This window comes from Gymnoscopelus braueri, assembly GCF_963280865.1.
Source record: "Gymnoscopelus braueri genome assembly, chromosome: 2".
NCBI classification, from domain to species: Eukaryota; Metazoa; Chordata; class Actinopteri; order Myctophiformes; family Myctophidae; genus Gymnoscopelus; species Gymnoscopelus braueri.
In genome coordinates this window covers 16,728,710-16,754,642 of record NC_137604.1, presented here as the reverse complement: position 1 = coordinate 16,754,642, position 25,933 = coordinate 16,728,710, and the positions used below count along the sequence as shown (strand labels likewise).

The 25,933-nt window shown below is 42.6% G+C and overlaps 1 protein-coding gene across 2 annotated transcripts in view; it reads left to right on the top strand.

The window, feature by feature from the left end:
* LOC308074192 (E3 ubiquitin-protein ligase DTX4-like) overlaps positions 1–21,970 on the top strand; it is a 47,481-nt gene extending 25,511 nt beyond the window's left edge. For both annotated transcript variants that reach the window (XM_080413530.1, XM_080413529.1), the window contains exons 5-12: positions 16,021–16,082; positions 16,679–16,840; positions 17,414–17,475; positions 17,653–17,819; positions 17,948–18,101; positions 18,588–18,677; positions 19,092–19,190; positions 19,840–21,970. In XM_080413530.1, coding sequence (XP_080269656.1) covers positions 16,021–16,082; positions 16,679–16,840; positions 17,414–17,475; positions 17,653–17,819; positions 17,948–18,101; positions 18,588–18,677; positions 19,092–19,190; positions 19,840–19,971 — 928 coding nt within the window. In that variant the 3' untranslated portion in view covers positions 19,972–21,970. The remainder of the gene's footprint in view (positions 1–16,020; positions 16,083–16,678; positions 16,841–17,413; positions 17,476–17,652; positions 17,820–17,947; positions 18,102–18,587; positions 18,678–19,091; positions 19,191–19,839) is intronic.
* The last annotated feature ends 3,963 nt before the right edge of the window (positions 21,971–25,933 follow it).

Sequence of the window (25,933 nt, the reverse complement as noted above, 5' to 3'; positions counted from 1 at the left end):
CTACTGGCTTATGGTGATGGATTCGATAGATCCATCAGCCAGTAGAATATGACCAAACCACATAGTACATGACTGTAATGAATCGTTTTGTGTCAGTATCAGTTCCTCACACACAGATGGAGGAACAGCCACCAGTATTGCAGGGATCCTGCCATCTGAGTGAGGGGGTGTGTGAAAAAGCGTGCATATGTTAATGTGCGTTACTGCGTTCACATTTGCACGTGTTACTGCATGTGTGTATTTGTATGTGAATGCCCTTATCACGCTGGGCTGTGTCACCGTGTGTGTGTGTGTGAGAGTGAGAAAGTGTTTACCATAGTGCTCAACCTGTGTCGTCAGAAGACAGCTCTGTCCCTTTGACTGTCCTGCGTCTGTAGAGGACAGAACAGAGAGAGAGAGACAATAGAGAGAGCAAGTGTCTGGCAGCCGGAGGGGGTGAGGACATGAGGGTCCGCAGGTCAACAATGACACCCTCCCCCCCACACACTGTCCTCTATCTCTCCTTCACTCTCTCTCTCTCTCTCTCTCTCTTTCTTTTTATTTGTTTCGAACACCATACAAGAAAAAAGTCACTCTAAAAGTAAAAATACAAAATATATTAAAAACAATCCAACTATCTCAACAAACAATAAATCATACATGTGTTAAGAAAAAGGAGCAAGAGGAAGCTAATGTTTGTAATATCCTACCCCTTCATAACAGTTTTTTTATTAACACAAAATCTTATGAGAAAAAATATATTAAAAAGAAAACAAATATAAGAACCAAATTTACACATACATTACTACTTCAACACAACTTCACATTGCAGTACCCTACAAACCTTTCCATCAGCATCAAGAATTTCCATTTCCCTCCTCATTGCTGTACTTCTTCAAAGTGCTTTTCTTATATTAATGTTTAAAACGTGGTGTACTATTGCTTTGTTTTATCTCTTCGTGAAGTAAATCTTCCTTACTGGTCACACCGTCCTTCTCTATCCTTAAATTATTTTTTTACGGCCCCGTAAATAATTCCTTCCTTTAAAAACCATCTGCACAGATTTAAATTTGACAAGATCCATGAATTTTGTAATCTGTGACTGTAAAAACAATGCATTCGTGTGCTCAAGATACCCAACATTGTGAACTATCCTTATTGCTCTTTTTTTGTAGTGTGCATTAGTGCTGCACGATTAATCGAAAAAAGATCGTGATCTCGATTCAGACACCTATGCGATCTCGATTTTCACTTTTTTCGATTTTCGATTTTCACTTTTTTCAATTAATTTTTTTTTTTTTTTTTTTTTTGCTTAATATTTTTATATTTACAAAAGAATTGTGTGAGAATCGTGATCTCAATTCTTATGGAGGAAAATCGTGATTCTCATTTTAGCAAGAATCGTGCAGCCCTAGTGTGCATACTGCATAGCCTTTTTAGGGAGCTCTTACATGTGTTACCCCATACTTCCACCTTTCTCTCATCTCTGTGACTCCATCGTTCTTTCCAACCTCCCTGCTTGTCTGCTTCTCTCTTGTTCTCTCTCTTTCACATCCTCTCCCTTCCCCCTCCATCTTCTAGTCACTTTTTTCTGAATAACCTCACAGTGTCATTATGTTTTCAACACCGCCGCCCGCAGTTTGTCTTTCTTCAACAGATCGTCACCAGAATAGTTTTATTTTTCGTTTAAAAAAAATCTATAAATCATCGTTTCAACAATGTGAAATTATCATCACAAATTGGTTTCAAACTTTTCTTCTTTCTCTCTTTTAGTAAATACATGAAATAGCCTACTACAGACCAGGGTAAATACTAGTGTACAAGTACAATTTAATAACTTGCTAAAAGAAGCCATTATTTTGTCCTCTCTCTCTCTCTCTCTGTCTCTGTCTCTCTCTCTGTCCCTCTCTCTCTCTGTCCCTCTCTCTCTCTCTGTCCCTCTCTCTCTATGTCCCTCTCTCTCTCTGTCCCTCTCTCTCTCTCTCTCTCTCTCCTACCTCCTTCCTTCTCTCCTTTCCAGTCTCGTCTCAGTGGTCTGGGGGCCCCTTCCGAGGCCCCCATTGTTGGTCTCCACGGTAACCTTTGTCAGATCACTGAAGCCTGGTCTGCATTAGCAACACAATGCTCCGCCTCCTCTCCTCCTCCTCTCCTCTTCCTCTTCCTCTCCCTCTCCTCTTCTCTTCTCTCCTCTCTTTTGAAAAGGTTCTCATTATTCTTCCTCTGATCGTTTCCCTCTGGGATTCCAGCACATCACTTAAAGTCGGATAGAAAACTTAACTTATGTTATAAGTTAAATAGTTCTCAAATGGAAACTTTAATCAAATTAGAACATTTTGCAAGTTATCGGTCAAAACATTGTTAATCGGTGGTCTAGGACAACTGGTTCTCAATGTCAGGTTGGGGGACCAACTGGGGGTCCAAATGGACCCTTATGGGTCTGTAACTCTTAGGAGTTGGCAGTATAGATTGGGGGTCCCAGATTTAAAAATGGGGGTCCGTCCGTGGCACAATGCATTACAAACAGGGGGGGTCCTTGAAATTAAAAAGTTTGAGAATCACTGGCCCTAGGACTCTTCAAAAAATGGGGATGGGCATTGGACGCAGAAATCTGGCATGGGTCGTGCTCTAGTTCAGGTTAGGGCAGGGCGAGGTCGGGGGTGGGGTGGGGTGGGGGGGCGATTAAGGGGTGGGGGTAGATGGGAGACAATAGCAAAGAGAGGGCCCAGTCAGCATTGTTGATGCCTCCTGGGTTGTTGCTCTCACAGGAGCTTTCAGAGGACGACTGGCGTGGTCTTGGGGAGAGAGAGGGTGGGTGTGTGTGTGTGTGTGGGGGGGGGGGGTTATAGTTTGTGCTTGTGTGCACAGACAGCTTCCTAGACTCAGTGACTAGACGAGACGGCCAGAACAGGGGGAGGGAGGGTGTGGTTGGATGTAGGGACACACAGAGGAGGGATGGAAGGAAAGGATAGACGCACACAAAGAAACAAGTCAAAGATTGATCGCACCGTGGTGCGAGAAACGAGGCCAGCGAGAGAGAGAGAGAGTGTGTACACACACACACACACACACACACACACACACACACACACACACACACACACACACACACACACACACACTCTGCTTTGGTGTTTCAGTGTCACCACTTAAGTCAACTAAGTATATTATAGTTAGTTCACCGCAGTCCCCCAGGGTTCTGTATTAAGCTCCCTCTGTTTTCCCTATACACTAAAGATTACACGTCGGCAGATGGCAGAGCTACGTTGCAAAGCTCGTAGATGTGCTAGGATTCATGCGGTTAAAACATAAACATAGAAATACAACAGTTACACAGTAAAGTCCGGAGTGTGATGAAATAACCGTGGGTCCTTTTTTTCCAGTACCATCTCTCACATTGATCTTACAGAGACCTGGTTCCTAGTAGGAGCAGTCAACAGGGAAACACAAACACACGGAGAAAGTAAATATTGACTATGCTAACTGGGACTGCAGGAAAGAATGTGCTCTCTCTCTCTCTCTCTCTCTCTCTCTGGGGGAGTGTGAGAACTAGATGGCAGATAGCATGAAGGAAGGGAAGTGGCAAACGGAGTGGTGGTTTCACACCGCCGCCGAGCCAGAGGCATGAGAACACAAAAGGACCTGTGTCGTGGAGCGTGAGGGGCCGCCAGAATCTGGTGAACCAGATGTAGCAAGCGAGGGATGAAGAGAGAGAAAGAGAGAGAGGAGAAAAACACATGTGTTGGCATGCATCCAGTGGCACACAACAGGTTTCCAGATCACAGCTCTTATCCCATAGAGGTTGCTCTAAACACTGATAGGCAAATGTGTAAGGCAAGCTTATTTGTACATACCACATTTATTTTTAGGTTTTTGGGTCATTTTTAAGCCTTTAGTTGACAGCGATAGGGGAGAGTGAGACAGGAAATGCAGGCTAAGTGTAGGGAAATACATTCAGCAAATGCTCTGGTTGGCCAGGAATCGAACGGAGACTCGCTGATGAGAGCATTGCGCCCATGTGGTATGCGTGCACCATAACCACTGGGCTAGAAGGATGCCCCCATTTGTAATTACGGAGTTACTCCGTTTTGAATCTCATTCAAGATGATGTCCAGACGGTGTATTACTCATTTTAAACTTAATCGGCACACCAAAAGATGTATCTGAAAACATCATCGGTTAGAAATAAGCACGGTAGACACAAACATGCTTCACACTGTCCGTCTCTCTTGGGCAGCGTGAGCCGGCAGGCTACAAATACGAGCCCTTCTGCGGCACACAGCTGCAGTGAGTGAGATTCCGCTGTTCCATAGCCTGAAAGGATGGGACCTTCTGATTGGTTGCGAGGCCGTTTCAGACTGAAACTTCAAAATAAAATGACCGAAAATGTAATTTCCCTGCCACTTTAACCACTTAAAGGTAGGGTAAGTGATATTTTTTGGTATTTTTCTTTTTTTTGTTAAAAAGGTTAAAGTACTATATTCTGATAGTAATCATTGCTACAGAGCGTTTGTTTGGTCACAGGGGTCTCTCCAGCTCTTTAGTAAACAGAATATAGTACATTTTCAGGTAGGTGACACATTTTAAGCCAATCAGGAGAGAGCACTGAAAATGCATTTTCTGTTTAATAAAGAGCTGGAGAGATATTGGAGACTCCTTATATGGACAGGACACTCTATAGTAACGAGCACGATCAGAACATAGACCCATTTTGCAATTATTTGAATAATTGCAAATCACTTACCCTACCTTTAAGCCTCTATATATCTCGCTGTATGACAAATAGTGAAAATAGCCTATCTACAACCTCACAATGCATCACAATCATGCAACGAGTTGTGAGATTGTAGATTTTATATGACTGACTGGGAAACAAGACCGATCAACAAACGCTCATTAGGAGAGATTACAAACGAGATACAGCTGGGGCAGACAGGAGAACTAGACCAACACAATACTCATGAGATGACATAACCTAGACCAGTTGTTCTCTGGGGACCTTCAGGGTTCCTTGAGGGGGTTCCAAATGAACCCTTACAGGTCTGTAACTCTTGAGTGTACGAATGGAACCAAAAGGACCCTTGTGGGTCCATTTGGTTCAGTTTTGAAGAGTCTCAGAGTTATGGGAGTCTTTTAAATTTAAAGCGTTTGAGAACCACTGACCTAGACAAGACAATGAATGAGGCACAAAGTGGCGCAGAGTCCCAACCCTGACACGTCACTGTCTCTACTGTCTGGGGCACTTACTTTGTCTCAGGCTGCCAGTGCCTGGCTGGTCGGCCGGCTGGCCCGTATGATGAATCTTAATCTTATGCGCATTATCAATGACATCCTGTTGAGTAGCCTGGCATCTCATGAATAAGATGTAATGAGTATGTCATCACACAAGTAAATGAACAGGTTCCATGATTAGTTCTAGATGCTCAAGGACAAGATGGAGCTTAAGATAAGACGCTCACCTTAGTTTTACACTCCTTCCTGAAAATCAGTTCTTGTCGGCAAGCAACGCTGTAATATACTGGGTAGTATCCATGTATACATCTATCTATAAATGCGTGCCGTGAAATCTCTGCTTGCGTGCGTGTGAGTGAATCTGTTCTGAATCTTACGTCTGCCGTCATATACTGTATATGCCCAAATATGGAGATTAAGATGTATTTTTAGATGTTCTACATGATTTCGAAAATAGCTGATCTACAAGCTTACGACGCAACGTGACACGTTGAGAGCTCATAGATCTTCTATTCTTGAAAACTTTTACATATATATTTGCGTTTTTTTTTGAAAATTGTTTGATATGGGAGTTGGAACTACAATGTGTGTGTGTGTGTGTGTGTGTGTGTGTGTGTGTGTGTGTGTGTGTGTGTGTTGCATTGGAAGCTCCACTATGCAAGCTTCTAAATTTATATCCGTAATCAAGTGTGAAGGTGAGGTAATGAAAGTTGATCACAAGAACTTGTCTTAGTGGATTTTTAATGGTTGAAACAGGAGAAATGTTAGCAGGTCAAGTGTCTCGCAGCTCTTTCTGAGAGGGAGGTTTCCGTTGGTCTTAAGGGCTTATTACAGAAAGCCTCAAGCGAGGTGCCAAACAACATGAGATATGACAGACAGTACAGTATCCTGTTCTGCAGGAGTTGGAGCAGACATGCGATAACAGAGTTCCATAGACAATAAGTCCTCTTGCGGCTGTGTAACCTTGACAGATGGAATGTCATCACAAAACAACCTGTCCACAATTAGACAAAGAAGGTTTGTCTGGTTTAGACTAGTGGTTCTCTTTTTTACATGTTATTTCAAGGACCCCCGTAACTCTGAGAGTGTACAAACGGAACCAAATGGACCCGTAAGGGTCCATTTGGTTCCATTTGTACACTCTCAGAGTTACAGACCTGCAAGAGTCCATTTAGAACCCCCTCAAGGAACGCTGAGGGTCCGTGGACCACACTTTGAGAACCACTGGTTTAGACCTTTTATAATAATTTTCCCTTAACAGTCAAAGTTATAACTTCCATAACAGCGTGCACCTGCGTGAGTGTATAATTCGTGTGGGAGTGTGTGTGGGAACGCAGCAACGCACGGTTCACGTTCAGCCCTTAATCAAGCCAGCTGATGACCATCTGGGCCCCAGGGACGAGCGGAGGAGCGGCGCGGAGGGAGGGAGGAGAGGACAAAGGAAGGGGAGTGTCTGATAGGGTGGGAGTACTGAGGTCATGAAAGGTCGAGAGACTAGTGTGTCTTTCGAAACCTCTCCAGGGAGAAGCTATTTTATCCATTGAATAAATTATTCTCGATATCGAACTATAGTTTTAATGGAGGTTCCTGGTGTCACTATACTTTACTCCAGTATTTTCAGTTGTTCTTATTTTTATTTAAGTTTTTCTAATGGGAGGAAGGTATCCAGTCACATCTCTTGTCTCTTTTTGACCACGGATTTGGTTAACCCATAACCTTCCAGAACCTGTGAAGTTCTGTATGTATTTGTGTTTGTTTCCATTATCACCAGAAACGCCCACTGGAGAGGGAGGTACGTCATAAAACGTATACAAAAAAGCGATCTCCGAAAAACAATGTGAAAGTATACCGGACGTTTTCAGTTCTGCGTTCCCAGAACTCAGGGTTCGTACCACCTGAGCAGGGCCCTAAATAGGTTCTGAGAAACCTCATCTGAAACCGAGCCGTAGCATATGGAAACAAATCCAGAACAACCTGTGAAATAATTTGTTGCGCGGCACGGCCCGACACATTTGTTGTAGTCGGAAAGATATTGAAGCCCCCACGCTGTCTGTGTACTAGTTATAGCGGTCCATACCAGATAACGACAGCTTGTTGACGGGATGAGATGTTCCATAGACGGATGGATAGAGGGACAGATAAGCTAGCATGAGAAGGACATCCAAGAAAATAGATCAGAAAAATCTTCACACCAAGTAGCTCCCGTTAACACCTTTACCGCCGGGCCCGTAGTTCTACGGGCCGTTAAATCCAACGGTTAAGCGCCGAGCCCGTAGTCCTACGGGCTGCGGTCTTTTCGCGCATGCGCGGTCCGGGTGCACTTTCGGAATTTTTTTGATCCACTTCCGTTTCCGGTTTGATGACAGGAAATAGAATTATTTGGGATCCGGTTTCGACGATCACGCCCGCTCCCATTCTACAGACGAAACTGAAACTCAATTCTCTTCCTGTAGTTTTTTCTCCTCGCATTTCACTGTTTAACGTAATCCGCTCTAACTACAGTCATGGAAGTCCGTTTGACATGCGGTCTTCACTGGGAGATACAGGGAGATCTCGCGGATGTAAACAGACCGTTCACGGCTCAATCTTAAGGATTTTAACAAGATCTATGGCGACATGAAAAAAACAAAAAAACAACAAAAACACCTTGGCACTGGTGAGTACATTATGAGATTAACCTCTGGCGGTGGATGTGTTAAGATTGGTCCCCTCCCCCCCTTCCCCTCTACACCAGATCTCTTCCCTGAAAATGGCCGATCTACAAGCTCATGACGCAACGCTTCATGAGCTTGTAGATCTGCCGAATGTTTGCCTATTATGACTTGCCCAGAGAAGGGAAGCTAGGGGTTAATGTGATTTTAAGCTGCAAAAAAGTGACATTTCAAGCAACACAGTCTCTTCATCAGACTTCATCTGATCGTCTGACAGAAGTCTGAGGAAGAGCCTGTATTGCTTGACACGTCACTTGTTTTGCAGATTAAAATCCTTTTTAACAGGAGCTACATTCAGGAAGGAGATTGTTCCGTTTCATGTTCACCAGATATTTTTTGGATGCAGCACCCTTCCGATTTGTTTTCAAGATGTGCATGTCTTTTGTTATCCTTTTAAAAGACGTTCAAGAAGCCATCAGACTCGACTTTGCTTCATGCATGTTGTCACTCGGCATTCATCATATTTATTCAAATGTGTGTGCGCAATGCTCCTACATCTGTTATACATCACCGATGTGACAGTTTGGGCTTCTGGAAAGTGTGTTAATGAGCTGCAGGAAGCTTATCCAGCATCAGTCGTGACTTCTCGTCCTCTTTCCTACCTCACAACTCCACGCCTGCTAACACAGTGATTCTCAACCAATTTTCTTTTGACTGAATTACATTGTTACTTTATAGCACCTTTACATTTATGTCATCTTATGGTACGTAAATATGTAAATCTTTCCACCTAAGATACACTATGTCACGAGAGAAACATGAGAGAATATCCAGTTTCCATTAGGACAGCTTGAAAATAACTTTGTACTTGACGTTTAACCACTTGAACCCCAGCATCCCTATTCTGGGGGGGAACATTCGTCAAAAATAGCAGCGAGTGACAAAGCTTGTAGATCTGCTTTTTTTTTTTACGAAGACATTTGGTGTAGATCAAAAAAGAAGGTGCAGCACAGTGCAATGGTCCATATTACTAAGTGTAGAGGGTCTAACTGGTTAAACTGAAGTGATAATTTCCAGATATTAGGATTCTGCGGAAGCCCTGGTCTTGCGTCACGGCACCCACTTTGAGAAACGCTGTGCTAACACAGCAGCCTCTTTACACTGTAACAAGAGCCCAGGAGACTGTCAACAAGTGATTTGTGCGTGTGCATGTTTGTAGTCACCGCTCACTGACCGGACGCAATGGAGACGTCTCAGAGTCTGTCATTACCATGGAAAGTATTTATAATGCCGCATAAGGCAGGCCTCTATGAATGTTAGCCTGTCTTAAACAGCTCTCCATGAGTACCAGCAGAGCTAAACCACTACATGCATTATTAACACATCGTCGCTGTCTGAAGCCTTCTATGCCCTCAACCGTGACTTTTCAGGAAATGGGCAAACAGGAACCTGTGTTCCACTCGATCCAATGTATTATTTTGTTATTATTTAGTCACACAAGTAAGTAGCCTTGTGAACCAATAGTTCCAGAGCCATGGGCCACATATTTACTCACAAGCTCTTGTGGGCCACATGGCTCGGCAAGGCTTACTTCTTGTTAAGTCACAAGCTCTTGTGAGTACTTTTCATTTGTTAAATATTTATAAAAAGCACAGAAAGACTCTATTTTGGGCATGTCTTTATAGGTGAACATCTTATCATATCTTTAAAAAATTGCTAAAATAGCAGATCTATAAGCTCACAACACATCACAGTGCGACGTGTTGTGAGGCTGTAGAGCGGCTACACTGTTGGCTAAAATTAAATATAGACCTGTACGGCAGGCGTAGCGGTCCAGGCACCTATAGGCTCAATGTAGCCTGACAGCGCGTCGCGGGTTCAAGTCCCGAGCCCGACGGCCTTTGTTGCGCGTCACTCCCCATGTCCTGTCAGCCTACTGTCCTATCAATAAAGGCATTAAAAGAACCCCCCCCCCCCCCCCCCCAAAAAAAAAGCATCAATATGGAGATACAAGTTTTCTGCCCGACAGCGACGATATGAAACAATCAGATCGCACTTGGATGGAAGTAATGCATGCAAAAAGTGGAGGTAGTTGACCTTTTTTACAGGTCACGTGGCTGGAAAGTCCCAATGCTCATGGCACGTTCATGAGCATTGGGACTTCCAGACTACTCTATTGGTTAGAAAACAATTCCCCTTATTCCAACAACAAGACCACAAAACTGCTGTGTGATGCTTCTCTAATCCCTCATCTGTTATATCGAGACTCAGTTAGTGCTACTTGTTCTTTTTTTTTTCTTGATCTGCCAGCTGTTCGCTTTTTAGCCTGCCAAATTATTTTTAGCACTCCGTGTGCTGTTAAGAGACTGTCGTACTAGAGTAAAGAAGAGAGAAAGTCTTAACAAAAGCATGTTAACCACTTAAACCCCAGCATCCGAATTCTGTTCAGAAAATAGCAGATCGTCAAGTATCAAGCTTGTCGATCGGCTATTTTCAGCGAAGATATTTAATCCATTAAGACCAGGAACGCATCTGTGTCATTTTAAGATTTCTTTGGCTGAAAATGTTTTGAATATATATACCGGTACATGTTTTGAAGCTAACATTTTTAATCTGTGCTTCTGGGGGTCCCTGAAACAACATATTTTGAGATGGGGGTCCGCGGCCAAGTACATATCATTTTGGGGGTCCTTGACATGGAAAAGTTGGAGCACCACTGATATAGCAACATACCGTCAGGATTTAGAAAACATTTTTAGATACGTATTTGGCCGCGGACCCCCATCTCAAAATGTTTTGTTCCATGGACCCCCCAGAAATTTCGCTTTAGAAAAATATATATTCAAAGATTTGCACACATTTTCATGATTTTTCTAAAATAGCAGATCCGAGCTATGAGCTTGTTTATCTGCTATTTTTGAATAGCAAAATAAATCTGAAATGGCACAGATGCGTTCCCGGATCGAATGGGTTAATGTAGAGCGAAAACAGAAAATTCACTAGCATAGATCCCTATGGGACTCCGCGCAACAACGCATGGGGTTTTATGTGGTTAAGCATTCATGTCTCCCCGCAGGACAGGTACAGCGAGAGGGGCATTTACGCACGCAGTATGTAATGGAAACAGCAGGTTGTGTCCTAGTCCTACAAATTAGGATTGGTGTCGTGCCAAAGCTCCCAGGTGACAAATGTATTTGCCACAGCGAAAGTTTAATAATATAGTCCACACTCCTATGTGGTATTTGTCACTGTATATTTGCATATACAGTGAAATTAGGAATCCGCATTTAACCCATCCTAACAGGAGCAGTGGGCGCTATGGGAGCAGCGCCTGCCTCGGGGAGCAGTTGGGGGGGTTAAATGACACATTGCTGAGGTCTGGATTCGAACCGGGGACCTTCGGTTTCCCAGGCGGGCTAGTAACCAATTTTCGAAACTGAATTTGGATTTAACGGATTTAACATTATGTACATGGGCATTCCAGTGGCATTTTGATGTCACATGATTTAATGCTCTCTCTCTCACTCACTCACTCACTCACACACACACACACACTCACTCACTCACTCACTGACTCACACTCACACTCACACTCACACTCACTCTCTCTCACACACTCTTACGGTCATAGTGTGATCAGGGTTAATTTAAAGCAGCTTAGTTCCCTGACAAACAAAAATCCTATTAAAACCAGACTTACAAAACACTCATGCCATATGTGTGTACATTGCATACATTGTTTTGTCTGTGCGTGTGCCTTTTCTTAACACAGGCTGCACGTGCTGAACAGATTGAAGTCTGCACAATATTGTTTAGTTTCCTCTGCCATCGGTGTGTGAATGGGTGTATGTAATGCACATTGTAAAGCTTTGGATAAACGGTGCGATATAAATGCACCGTTTACCTTTTTACAGTATTTGGCCATTTTACGAGGGGACCGACCTTAAGCCTGATCAATTATACTTGGTTGTACGACATGTCGCTCGCCAAAAATAGCCAAACTGCAAGTTCGAAACCTGTCGCATCGTGATGTGTTGTGAGCGAGATCAGCTATTTTCTTAGTTATGGTGTTATATTTTTACTGGGAACTTGCACATTGAAGGCTTAGGTTTGTACCTACACTTGGGCCGACTCGGGTTCAAGTGAAGCGTGTGAGAGTCAAGGGTAGGGCCAGGGTTTAGTAAACAAGTGCAAGTCAATGAAATGCCCTCGCGACTATAGAATGTCAACGTACGACGAGTGTGAGTTCCAACACCCAAACATCCCCTCAACTAGTAGTTTTATGACCAGAGGACAATAGGCAGTCCTCAGCCCTGGTGACGCACTCTAATGGCCTAAACCTTATACACACAGGCTCTCTCCACCACACGTGGGTGTGTTTCCTACAGCAGTAGTAGCCTCCAGGTCTATAACTAGAGTTTGTAATGGGCTGGCCGCTCACTGACCCCTGTTGAAACAGCTGTGTTGGCACATACAGCTGTCACCCACAGTACTTTATGACTGTTTGCACAACACGGTTTTAAGTCGGCATAAAACCCTTAACGCAAAGACGCAAAGCCGTGTACTAAAGTCTAAATCGCTCACAATCCCGTGCTCAGTTTTGAGACTGCCGCCACCACTTGTTACTACAAAGATTAAATGTGTCGCCGTCACTGTAAGTGGTTGAATAGTATTCAGTGAAGGGAATTAACACTGTCGCAGGAAGTGCTTACTTTGCCTGATTTTCTGTACGCACTACTTCATTTAATTTAAACGGAGCAATGATTAAATGTCACAGGTGGACAGATGGACATTGTTATGCACAAATAAATACTGACATATTGTTTAACTGGACTTGGAAGGTGAAATGTGTCCCTTCACAGAAGTGCAGAACTAGCTGAATAGAAACTAGCCATTTCCATACCTTTTTTTAAGGCCCTGTGGTTGACACAGTTTTCGTTTTTCGTTTTTCCCCCTCAGCTGAATACATAAGGCTCTCAATGCTCAGCCAAATTTGAAAATATCCCAACTCTCTGTGACCAGATAGAAAACGGCAGATGTGAATGCATGGATTAAAGTTCTCAGTCACCATGACTGATTTGAGTCATTTGGATTCCATAGAAGTCAGCATGTCTTCTATGGAAGCATGTCATGCACCGAAAATAGGCTATCTACGACTCGTAGATAGCCTATTTTCGGTTATTCGTTATTTTAACATTAAAGAGTAGTTGAAGTGGTCAAACTAGAAATAGACTACATGTTCAATCTTCCAGAAAATCCTAATGATATCACATATTTCATAGAAGCAAAGGTTAAAGCCTCAATCTGCAATTTCCTCAACTGGTTGGCTACACCAAAACGTCATAATTCTACATATTGTGCTAATCGTTTATGAAACACGGCGCTAGTGTGTGCGTGGGCTCCTTTCACGCTGTTTCACAAATTGCAGATCACGACTTGGCCTGACAACATTTTTCAGTCGTGAGACTGTATTTTTGTTTTAATCCATGTGAACGGTCCAGTGCAGAGTAGACACTCAGCCCCTTGTCACGCTGCGGGTGTTTCCAGCATAGCGTAAAATACGTGGCGCTCCCATTGAAAATAATTCAAAACATACACGCTCTGGGAAAAAAACTCCTTGGTGGACACAGACCCCAAGTGTGTGCCCCCCCCGCTGATCAGATTTGCTTCATTTGTCAAATACAGTAGGTAAATGTGTCCTGGTGTTATGAGTATGGTATGTGTCTGTGTGCATGTGTGTGTGCTCGTGTGCAGTACATGTGTTGCTCCTTATGCTGGAAAATAGAGATTTGAATAGCGACTTGGAATCGGAAGGTTCCCGGTTCGACCCCCTGGCCCCGGTCTATGTGTCAAAGTGTCCCTGGGCAAGACACTTAACTCCTAACTGCTGTATTAATAGCACTCACTGCTAATAGTTAGGATGGAGGACAAATGTCACGTATGTGCAAATGTACTGTGAAAATAGCCGATCTACAAGCTCACAACGCCTCGCACTGCGACGCATTGTGAGCTTGTAGTTCGGCTATTTTCACAATATTTATCTGTGGAACCGAGTCAAACTAAATGTAATGCCTACAAAAGAAGTTTAGGAACCCTTCCTATAGATGGTTTTCTATTTTACTGGTGTCCTACAGTAGGTCTGATCAACTAGAATAGGGCTGCAACTAATGATTATTTTTGTAGTGATTATTCTATCGATTACTTTTTTGATTCATCGAATAATTGAGAATGGTGTTTTTTTCGAATCAATTAACCATTTTAAGCTGTATTTTATACACAACTGTGTCGTGCAATCATAGTGAAAATAGGCGATCCACAAGCTCACAAGGCACAAGACGTTGTGAGCTTGTAGATCGGCTATTTTCACTAGTTTTGACATTTCTTGACTTTTTAAACCTTTCACATGCCCACATGCCCAAAATGGGGATTGATTATTTTATTAAATAATCCTTGATTGATATATATATATATTTTTTAAATCAATTGCATCAATTAGTTTGATTATATGTTGCACCCTTAAACCCGTGTGGCAGTGTGGAATCCCAGGTCCTGAGGGGTGGGGTGGGGGGGGGGGGGGTGGAGATGGTGGTGTTGTTGGTGTTGGTTTTTACATGCATTGGTCAGAGATGACGGTGCACTCACTGACGGTGCAGGTAATCCCCAACACGCTGGTGTGGGGGATCTGCTCAGACACCCTCCTGTCTGAGCAGAGGGAAACTCCATGAATTAACACACACACACACACACACACACACACACACACACACACACACACACACACACACACACACACACACACACACACACTGATAAACATACACAGAGATTCACACGCTCCAGGCGTCAAACAGAGAGACAGATCAGTCGCAGGGAGCAGATAAATGACCGAGACGACACAAAGAGAGAGAGGGAAGATAACCGACTGAAAGGAACTGAGGAAACGCAAGCAGAGAGAAAGATGGAGTGAAGCACTGCATTAGATTTATATTAGAGCCGCTGCATTGATCCTCCATGCAGGGTGAATTATTGTCCCTTGTGCTTTTGAACCAGTCAAGTGTTTTAGGAGATTTTTTGTTTGCTATGGTCCGGTTTGACTGTGACGATAAAATGATTTCTGATCACACAGACAGAACATCAGTCAACAGGACTGTTGTTAGCAACTTGTCCTTAATGCCTTTTGCAGCTTTTGCTGGTGTGAGAGTTGACTGATTTAGAACTCAGGTTAATACAACGACGGTCATCAATTTGTTAATGTGAGTATTCGTCTGGGCCAGTGGTTCTCAAAGTGGGGAAGGACCGTATGTAGAGAGTACGAACTTGCATGGTCTGTTTGATTGATTTTTTGAATACTTAATTAACACGAATATTAACAGTACAGGTTGTACTGTCAAAGGTTATGCTGAAAGGATAACGCAACAAGCCCCAGGGGCTCCATTGTGGTCCATTGCTAATATCGCCATTATGTACCACAAGGCCAGAAGACGTGTTCATTGAACTGTCACAGTTGTACACAGTAACGTCTTCAGTGATAATGCATCCATTGTGTAACACAGAGAGCATAAAAATGTAAGCGACTGGTCCCGTAAGGGTCCATTTGGTTACATGTGTATACTCTCTGAGTTAAAATAACACTGAGGATGTTGCTGTGTTTTGTGTAGGAGACATTGCGGGTCCCCTGATGCTAGGTTAGTGCAGACAAAGCAACAGGATACAAGTAATTTTCAAGCAAGCGACATGAAGCTACAAACTGATGTGCTACAAAAAATATTCTTGAGCTGGCGTCAACTTGTGAAGCATTAACAAATAATATACATATTTGTTTCACCATTTCCACTTCCCTCTTCTCTCCCCACATCTCTCCTCACAATTCCTGCTAAATTAACTAAGTATTGCCATGATTAGCCAGTTCCCTTTGCTATTCAACCCTACCCTTTTCATAAACACAACTGGAGCAACACTTCATCTGCAACAATGTTGGTGGCCACGCTTGGTCGTTTTGTACCTTTTTTTGCCGCTTTTGGGAACGCAACGTCGTCGTTGAAGACGGTATCTGATAATCACTTATCACTAACCAATTACTTGAAAAAGACAGCAAGGTCCGGTGTCGGTCAGCGAGGGTTGTGGACCTGTGAGTAACCAGTGTGTGTGCTTTGTGTTGCAGAGTGCCCACTGTCCCTGTCAAGAACCTTAATGGATCCAGTCCTGTCCACCCTGCACTCGCAGGTGAGAACGCACGCACGCACGCACGCACGCACGCACGCACGCACGCACGCACGCACGCACGCACGCACACACACACACACACACACACACACACACACACACACACACACACACACACATTGCTATACTTGTGAGTGAAGACATCAACATTTTAAGATTCTATTAATTAGTTTTATTATTATGTTTTGACATTTTTAACCCTAAAGCTGGAAACACGTCACGTCGTCACATTGTGAGCTTGTAGATCTGCTATTTTTTAAGCATGACACCGTTGCTTAGTATAAATAGGGCATAACTCTAACATTTACCCCTAAACATAACCTCTAAATGTCTAATCTTAACCCTAACCTGAATATTTTCCTAATTGTAAGCTTAACTCTAGAAACATTTTTTAACCATAAATCAACCATTTCACTTGTGAGGAGTGAGGACCAGTCTATTTTGTAAATTCTACTATACTTGTGGGGACATTTGGCCCTCACAAGTATAGTCTCTCACACACACACACACACACACACACACACACACACACACACACACACACACACACACAGTATCAAACCTGATACTAATATCTGTCTGTCTCGTCCCTGCAGGGATAACGGGCATTCTGATGAGTGCTGCGGCGCTGCCCGTGTGTCTGACCAGACCGCCCAAGCTGGTCCTCCACCCTCCTCCCGTCAGCAAGAGTGACATCAAGCCCATCCCCGGCCTGGGCCACTGCTGCCGCAAGACCACCAAGAAGCAGACGCGCAAGGGTGAGTGCAGTGCCCGCACATGTGCCCGGAAAGGTTGCCTACCAGCTAGCACTGAAGTCATCTCCATATTTGGGCCTCACCATGACAAAAGAAGTGACTGTTTGGTTGTCAGACTCAGACCTCTTACTGTGTCTTCATAATGTGCCTTTTTTTTATGGTGTAGCACCGAAGGGGTCAGCCGTTTAGAACAGTGTTTGTATGTATGTATGTATGTGCCCCAACATTTTGCCCTAATATGGAGTTCCACGTGTCATCAAACAATTGCCCAAATATGGAGTTCTACACAGCTCCAGAATGGCCTCCAAACTGCACACCTACTAACTTGCTTGTACAGACAGGGAAGCCACGCTGTTTTTAGAACCCGTCTTGTTTCTTTTTACCATCTGAGAGTAGACATAGGCATAGATCATGTTCATCCCTGTGGGTTTGTTGTGCATTTAAGGTAGCACCTCTGTTATTTGATTGTGAACTGTTTCCTTCAATACTAATGATCGGAAGGACTCGTGCATTCTCCTCCTCTTTCTCCCATCTTCACTCCTCTGCTTTCTTGTCCTTCTTGTCTCGTCTCTCCAGGCAAGACTCCAGAGGAGGTGGTAAAGAAGTATCTACAGAAAGTCAAAAGTCCACCAGAGGAGGTATGATTCATAATTCTCTCTGTAATCAAAAGGTATTGAAGCATTGAGTTGAAGTTCCCCTTTGTTCTGTTGACTCTGAGATCTCCGAGATGATTCAGAGATTAAAAGAGCAGCATATAGCCTCCTCCTCCTCCACTCTAATGCCCCATCCTTCCGCTTCCTCCTCCTGTCTGCTAGGACTGTACCATCTGTATGGAGCCGTTAGGGGGTCCTTCGGGCTACAAAGGCCCAGGGGTAGGGCCCGTCTCCAGGGCAGAGTCGGTGGGGAGACTGGCCCAGTGCGGACACCAGTACCACCTCCACTGTCTGGTGGCCATGTACAACAACGGCAACAAGGACGGCAGGTTAGGAGTCCTCATAGGAGCACACCCGCTTACTCACAAATACACTGTTTTATCATCACTGCAACAAGACTGGTGGAGGTTTCAAGTTTAGGTGGTAAACTTTAAACTCCTCTCCTCTCCTCCTGCAGCCTGCAGTGTCCAACCTGTAAGACCATCTACGGTGTGAAGACAGGCAACCAGCCGGCAGGGAAGATGGAGTACCACGTCATCCCCCACTCTTTACCAGGACACCCCGACTGCAAAACCATACGCATCATCTACAACATCCCTCCAGGAATTCAGGTACGACACAGACCCATGCGTGTGATTCCCCTCGATGCTTTGACTGATCCGCATCCGCATGGCTTAAGCTTTAGACTTTTTCTTTGGTATGAAACGGTGTCAAGGATACTTCCCCTAGACAACCTTACATACACCCTATATGATTCTTAAAGACGTGGCAGCCATTCATAAATGTAGTAGTTCCAGGTTGGATACTCAATGTGAGGAAATGTGATGGATCCTGTACCTTTTAGTGTTATGTATTCTGTTTTCTTTTGTCTTCTAATTGTGTGTGTGTGTGTGTGTGTGTGTGTGTGTGTGTGTGTGTGTGTGGTTAAGTGTGTTATTGAATGTTGGTTTGTTCACAAAACCACAAAAATTAGATTCTGTCTGAGCAGAGATGATCTTGGTGTATGACTCTGTGTACTGTGGCCTGAACCAAATAAAAAGCTTTAGACTTTGATGATGATAAATTAATTGATGTGACCCCTCTCTCTCCCTGACCAGGGACCTGAGCACCCGAACCCAGGCAAGCCCTACACAGCCAGAGGCTTTCCTCGACACTGCTACCTCCCCGACAGCGAGAAAGGCCGCAAGGTACCCACTATTCACCATCCAAACGCACCAACTAGGACTGTTCGAGTCAGCGTCCAGAATTGTATTTTGTGATTTTAGTTTAGTCTGCAATTAAATAATGTTGTTCCATAAACTGGCAATGTTTGTAACTAATAATGTAAATGTTCTACTACCTACAGTATAAACCACAGTATGTTCCTTTAGCACACACAACAAGATCACTTTCAATCCGTCCTCTAAACAGATGGCCAAAATAACCCGGAAAACCCGGAAACGTTAATAACATAATATCCGAGTCATATAAACCATGGGAAGTTGACTAAAACTATGATGAAATAAATGCTTTTGGTTTATGTCCTCAAGCTGACTGGTCTGTCTCTCATAAATCACCTTAAAGTAAGGGTTCTTAATTATAAATGTGTTTTCCTTCAACAGGTTTTGAGATTGCTTCTGGTGGCGTGGGACCGCAGGCTGATCTTCTCAGTAGGAACCTCCAGCACCACGGGGGAGTCTGACACCGTCATCTGGAACGAGGTACAAACACCCAGAAAATAGAATGTGATTCTGCATTTTGTTCCTTTTTTTAAAAGGTGGCTCTACAGGAGGCTAGCCGTTTGCTTGAGTGTGCCACGGTGTCGGGGGAGAGGGGGGGGTCAACACATATATGGAGTCAGATGCAAATATAGCCCCTGTCAACTGCACATATGGGAAGATCAACATGGCACTGATGTCAGACACATCAGAAACCGTGTCAAATGCACATACAGTATATGGAGATTTCCAACATGCACTGATGTCAGACACAACAGAAGCCATTCAACATGAACTAATGCTGCAAGTCCGGCTGCTGAGACCTATCGGTTGGATCGGCGGTGCGACATGGGTGTCTCTCGAACTCTAGATATCAACCCAAACCTCTAGTTGACTTAATTTTTATAATGGCAGTCGGTGGGGCTTGAATCAGGTTGAAACATTGCCCAAATTTGGAGTCATACTTCATCAATGACTGATGTCATAGATGGCTGCATTAAGTCTGAGCTCGACGTTGCAGCCATGCCGTTCCAATGTGGGTCCCGACTTCTACATGATGACATTTTTATAGAGGCATATATACTGCAGTGTTTGTGGTCAAAATGAGGTTGTTCCATCTGGAAGTAAAATGCTCTGTCTCTTCCGATCACAGGTCCACCACAAGACAGAATTTGGCTCTAACCTGACGGGACACGGCTTCCCCGACCCTGGACACTTAGACAACGTCCTGGAAGAGCTCCGGGCTCAGGGCATCACAGAGGACGACGGAGTCACCGACAAATGAACATGCGGAGGGAGAGAGAAGATGGAGGAGACAGTGGGGAAGGGGATGGACAGAGGACAACCGTCTGAAGAGAGACGAGGAGAAGAGGTGCAGAGGGAAAGGAGGAGAGGTGGTCCACATGATGAGCAGCAGAAGAGAAGTGACGGTGGTCAAATAGGGATAATAGACATTGACTATCTGCCAGCACTTAAAGACGGACGATTTTTGGGTACAGAATAAAACTTTTTTTTTGCAGGGGTCATTACTTTCATAGCTATTAACTGGTTCATCTGTCAAATATGGGACTGGTCAACTTCACACAAGCACATGTGTTGTGCTGGGGCGGCGTTGTTTGAGAATTGGAAAGCACTGGAACAGACAAAGCATAAAAGCTTAATTAAACACTGAAGCCCTATTTTATACTTTCGGCTATTGGAATAAAAGGGTTGATGTGGTTAATATTCCATCACACGACGGTACAACAACTATAAATTATGCTAATGTCAGACAAAGAGAGAGGGCGCTCTGAGCTTCTTTTTTTAGTTCAACCACTGGTACTAAATAGCTCGGTACTAAATGCTGAATGTGTGAGAAAGAGTCAGTACTAATAACTAATAATAATAAAATAAAAAAACCTACAAAAAACCTATAATGCAAAATTACAACAAAAAGACAAGTTTACACTACTGAGAGAGAGTTAACCAGAGAGAGGGTGAAATGCTAGAGTGTTGCATGACAGAAAGGAACAAAGACGGAGAGGTTTGAGGCAGAGGGGGAGGGGAATTGAGGACGGTGAAGAATAGAGCGTATAGCGGAGAGAGAGAGAGAGGGCATGAAGAATGTAGTTTAGGATAGGAGTAGGGTAAAACTAACTTGTAAGAAAACCGGTACTTTAGCCAGAGCGTCCGATGTGGTAAACTGCACTGAAAAAACCCTGACTTAATTTAACTCGGCGAGTACTCTCCGAGTTACGAACGGATAAATGAACACTGAGGATTTTACTGTGTGGGGGAGTCATGAATTCCGTGAGGAAGAAAGAACCAGGCTTTTGCTTTTGTTCAAAACCACCTGCTTTCCAGTTGACATCACATTAGCTCATGGCAGTTTGGGATGCTGTGTGTGTGTTATGTGTGCTCCTACCGCCCCCTTGTGGATTTGGTCCTCTACTACTACCATACCTCTGATTTACTGATGGTACAAAACAAAGCAGTTTTACTGAGTAATAATCCGCCACCTACATTATTTATCATTTATTGTATACACGTGTTTAATGTCATTCCATATACTTTACCTCTTATTCTGGCTTTGATGTCCTTGTTTTCGAATGTATCTGAATGAGATGTAAGCCCTGAACACGTATGGGTTTTGTGTGCGACTGTGACAAGAGACCAAAAGGCCTGAAGTTCTTTGAGCCATCTTTGGAGTCTTACTATTGAGCCACCGAGGTACCGGTAACCTATAGATACACAGGTACCAATATGTTACCATGTATATTTTTAATCTCTTCCCCGCTTAATTTGATAATTTACATATTTTAATCACTTAAATTGGTGAGGTCAGGGATGGGAATATTAAGATGGGTGCTGCTTGCTTTTATAAAGGAGATGAGCATTTGAGCGTTCCCTGGAAAACGAAGGCTGAATTCGCTGTTGAAGGCTGTGCTTTTCTGGCCTGTCGTTTCTAAAGGCTGTATGAGTAGCCTTTATACTACCAGGTTGAGCTCACCGGTAGACATGGGCTTGCCCCATAGACAGACAGACCTTGTGATCATAGACGTTTACACGTAGATACCGCATTGGCCACTGCTGTTCATTGGAGCGATGCGTCAACACAGCTGCCATATTGGCAGAGGCAAGGCCTTCCGCCTAATGCATGCATGACCTATGTAGGCTACGTATGTCTATTGAAGCAGCTGGTCTCTCCACTATTAAAATCATCTTGCTGATTTACTACAAGCAGTTTGGTTTGTCACAAATGTTAGACATGTAGTTGTGATATAGGATACTATATCACAACATTTTTTAAAAAAGTGGGTTTTCATATCAAAATGCCTTATCTTACGTTGATAGTAACAGTAATGGTTGTAAAACAGAAAAACGTAATCTCAGATGCGTATATACGACTTGTTATGGCAAGTTGCCCCTGCCGATTATGGCAGTGATGTTGACGTTTCATCCAGTGGCCACTGTGGCGTCTACGTATGTCTGTGTGTGTGATTGGGTTTAGTGTTGCTTGGTGGGGTGGACAAGGGACACACAGGCTGGAGCTAGAACAGAGTCAAGGGTATGAGACAACCCTCCTATTTTTGCTATTTTGGATTATGTTGAAACATTTTTTTGAATGTTTAGACTATAATGACGTCCAAAATAGAGATGCCAGGGTTAAAGTGGTTAAAAAATATATTTCATCACTCACGGATTGGTCTGAAAATAATAGACTGTAACTATATTTGAAGGGTCAAGTTTAGCTCTGGCACACCTGTCTCTGGCCACCCTTACTAAACTGCCCAGTCTGTGAGTTGGGTCTGTAAATGACCCCTTTATGTGTGTGTGTGTGTGTGTGTGTGTGTGTGTGTGTGTGTGTTTTCTCAGTCCACAGACATGGTCCATGGTACAGTATTGTTGTAGTAGCCAAAAGGACTCAGGTTGTCCTTCTATGATGATGATGATGATACTCTTTATTTGAACTTGTTTACTATTTTTATTTTTTTTAAATATCTAATGTAGCGACATATTTGTTTTTGTAATGATTTGCTTCATCACACTATAGAATAAAGCTCTTTCTTTTTCATTTTGTACATTTAAGTTGTAATAATGATGTCTGTTTATTTGTTGTTTTTTTGTCAAATCCTTTGGTATAAGACAGTGTTGTTAAAGACTATTTTTTTTTCTCTTGTTTTGTACAGTGGTTCAGCTGTATTGTTTCATATTTTCTTTGGGGAAAAGGAATTTGATTATAGACATATCTGAGTGTGAGGTACAGTATAATGAATTTTGATAACAAGCCAATTACTGACATCCAATAACATGTCACATCCATTGTATTACAGGGCATTAATTAGGCATTACATTTAGTTACTACTAAACACCCCTCTGTTGTCCCCTGTTGAGAACAATTTTACTGGGCTGGGATCACTACAGCAGTGGCCCCTAATGTAATGTTTCATAGTGGTGTGGCAAGACTTTGCCTTCAGTTCAATGACCATACTGTTTTAATGTTAGATATCATTCTAGTGCAAGTTGCATTATTAAAACCTTATAGTTTTCTTTAACATGACAAACGCAGTCATTTTAAACATTAGCAAGGAGATATGGGTATCGCTAGTAACCTTATTCTAATTCAAAATTTAGATTTTTCTTTCCCAATGCAGGTTCCTACTTAAATATCCAAGAATTAATGCCTTCTCATGAGTAAATTAAGTTCTCAGATCTGTTAGTGGTGATTGGCATTGTATCAAGTGTCTTTAGAGGTACATTTGTTCATCTAAATGCCACAGTACACAGTAGACAATTTATGCAATGGTGCCATTGTCATAAACAGTAACTTATCATTACAAATATCCCCTGTGCCAAATACCTATGTTGTCATTAATTTTGCCCTGTGCCATATACCTACAGTATGTGGTAATTCATCGTTGATGCCTCATGTTTGGCATGCATACAGACCCTATTGTCCAAATGATATCCTTTTTATCGGGGGAGGTTATTATGGGAACAGAAGTGCTGGCATGTGAGTGAATCCAAAACAAGCCAATATATGAATGAGAAATGTGTAAATAGCGCAAAACCAATTGCTGGAGTATGAAAGGTTAATACGTGAAAAAAACCAATAAAACATGTTAATTAAAGTTTGATCTGTGGTGTTGTTTAACTTGTAGAGGTAAATTTGCTATGATGCTAAAATGAAATGAGAAATAATATATCATAGTGTGTGGGGTGTGGGTGGGCCAAAAACAACAAAAAAAGAGGAATTTTTTTTTTTTAAAAGACCAGTGGTACTTAAAGGGCCCCTAGAGGCCCTAGGGATTTCCAGGGGGTGGTCAGCGTGAAATTATGAATGATTTTGAACATTTTAGAAACACAAATCTCTTATGGGGGTCCATTGACACATTTTTTCAGATTGGTGTCTGCGAGGGCCAGGCAAATATATACATTTGGGGGTCCTTGACATGAAAGAGTTTGAGAACCACTGCTTGTATAGACAGACTATATCAGTTTCACCCTTCTACCCTCCATTGGAATTATCTGGTATTTCAGGTGGTGAAACTGATGTAAGAATAAAGCCATCATGGAGGTATAATGAAAAAAAAACAAAAAACATGCACTTTAAAATATGGCACGCAGGTGGTCTTTATTAAGATTCTGTCTTAGTCCTGGCTGGAGCACCTTATAATCACATGAACACTAGTAGGCAATAGGCATACATAGCAAGATATTTCCGTTAGAAAATAAACTTTAAAAGCAATTTTTCTCATTAATTACACACCATATAATGAAAAAAGGGTTTCTGCAGTTTCAAGCATTGTCAATGAAAAAACAAAAACACACCAAGACACTTTATGTTGGCTTTCACTTTAATTTATCAATCCGTGATTAGCAGTGGTGGAAAAAAAGTACTCAAATGTTTTACTTAAGTAAAAGTATCAATACTGCAATGTAGAAATACTCTGTTACAAGTAAAAGTTCGGAATTCAAAATGTACTTGAGTAAAAGTACAAAAGTAGACAGTAGGCCCTACTCTGATGCAGAATGTCCCATTTCACAAGTAATAAAGTATCAAATGTTTTAAAATCTTTTGAAAATAGCAGATCTACTTGTAAGCTCACAATGCGTCGCATCATGAGCTTGTTTGAAAGTCACGACTACGCCGTTTATCTCAAATGAATGTTTAAACTGTTGATCATGTAGTAACATGGTATGGCCACTAGGAAGCAGTAGACACTCACACAAGCCAAAATAAATAGCTAATGCTAACGTGCTTTGCTCACGTTTGGATTCATGACGTCACAACAACGTCATAAACTGTGGTCGTATTATTGACTCGACTTGATGATGACCTGTAAGGTTTAAATAAGGTATATTTTCATGAGGGTGTCGTAAGACCCTTCGATAGCTCAGTTGGTAGAGCGGAGGACTGTAGTGGTTAATGCTGAGATCCTTAGGTCACTGGTTCAAATCCGGTTCGAAGGAGGTCCAACTATTTTTTCCGTGTTTGCAGCTTGAATTGGTTGCTGTCCAGTTGTAAGTGGTGTAAAGTAACTGAGTACATTTACTACATTTACTCACATGTTTTTTTTTTTTTTTTTTACTTTACTTGAGTATTTTCAATTCTCTGTACTCTTTTACTTCTACTCCACTACATGGCAAATAGGCAATATTGTACCTTTACTCCACAATCCACATATGAAAACTGTAGTTACTAGTTACTTTGTAGATTTTGATTGTTATTACAAAACATAGGCTACTAACTACTTCAGTCCCATATATTTTGGCCATTTGAAAATAGCAGATCTACAGTAGATAATAAGCATAATCTGCATGATAAGTACTTTCTACTTTTGGTACTTTAAGTACATTTTAATGCCATTTACTTGTACTTTTTACTCAAGTCAATTTTGAATCCCGAACTTTTACTTATTACTTTTTTTTACATTAACTTTCTACATTGCATTATTGATACTTTTACTTAGGTAAGAAATGTGAGTACTTTTTACACCACTGGTGAGGATCCGCGTTAGCTCTGGTCCATAGCGTTCGACTCTGCAACAACTCCGTTGTTAATGAGTTTGTTTCCCAGAAAGAAAGCATGCACAATGTAAAACAAACGGCCTAATGTCCTTTGCACAAAAATGTGTCTGTCTGTCAGTCTGTTTTGTGTACTGAGGGTCGAGGACAGCAACACTTCTTGTCATAAATGTGGATGGTTGACTGCACGTGCTGTCCTGAAAGAAACGCAGGAGATGGCGGCCCAGGCTGATGAATGA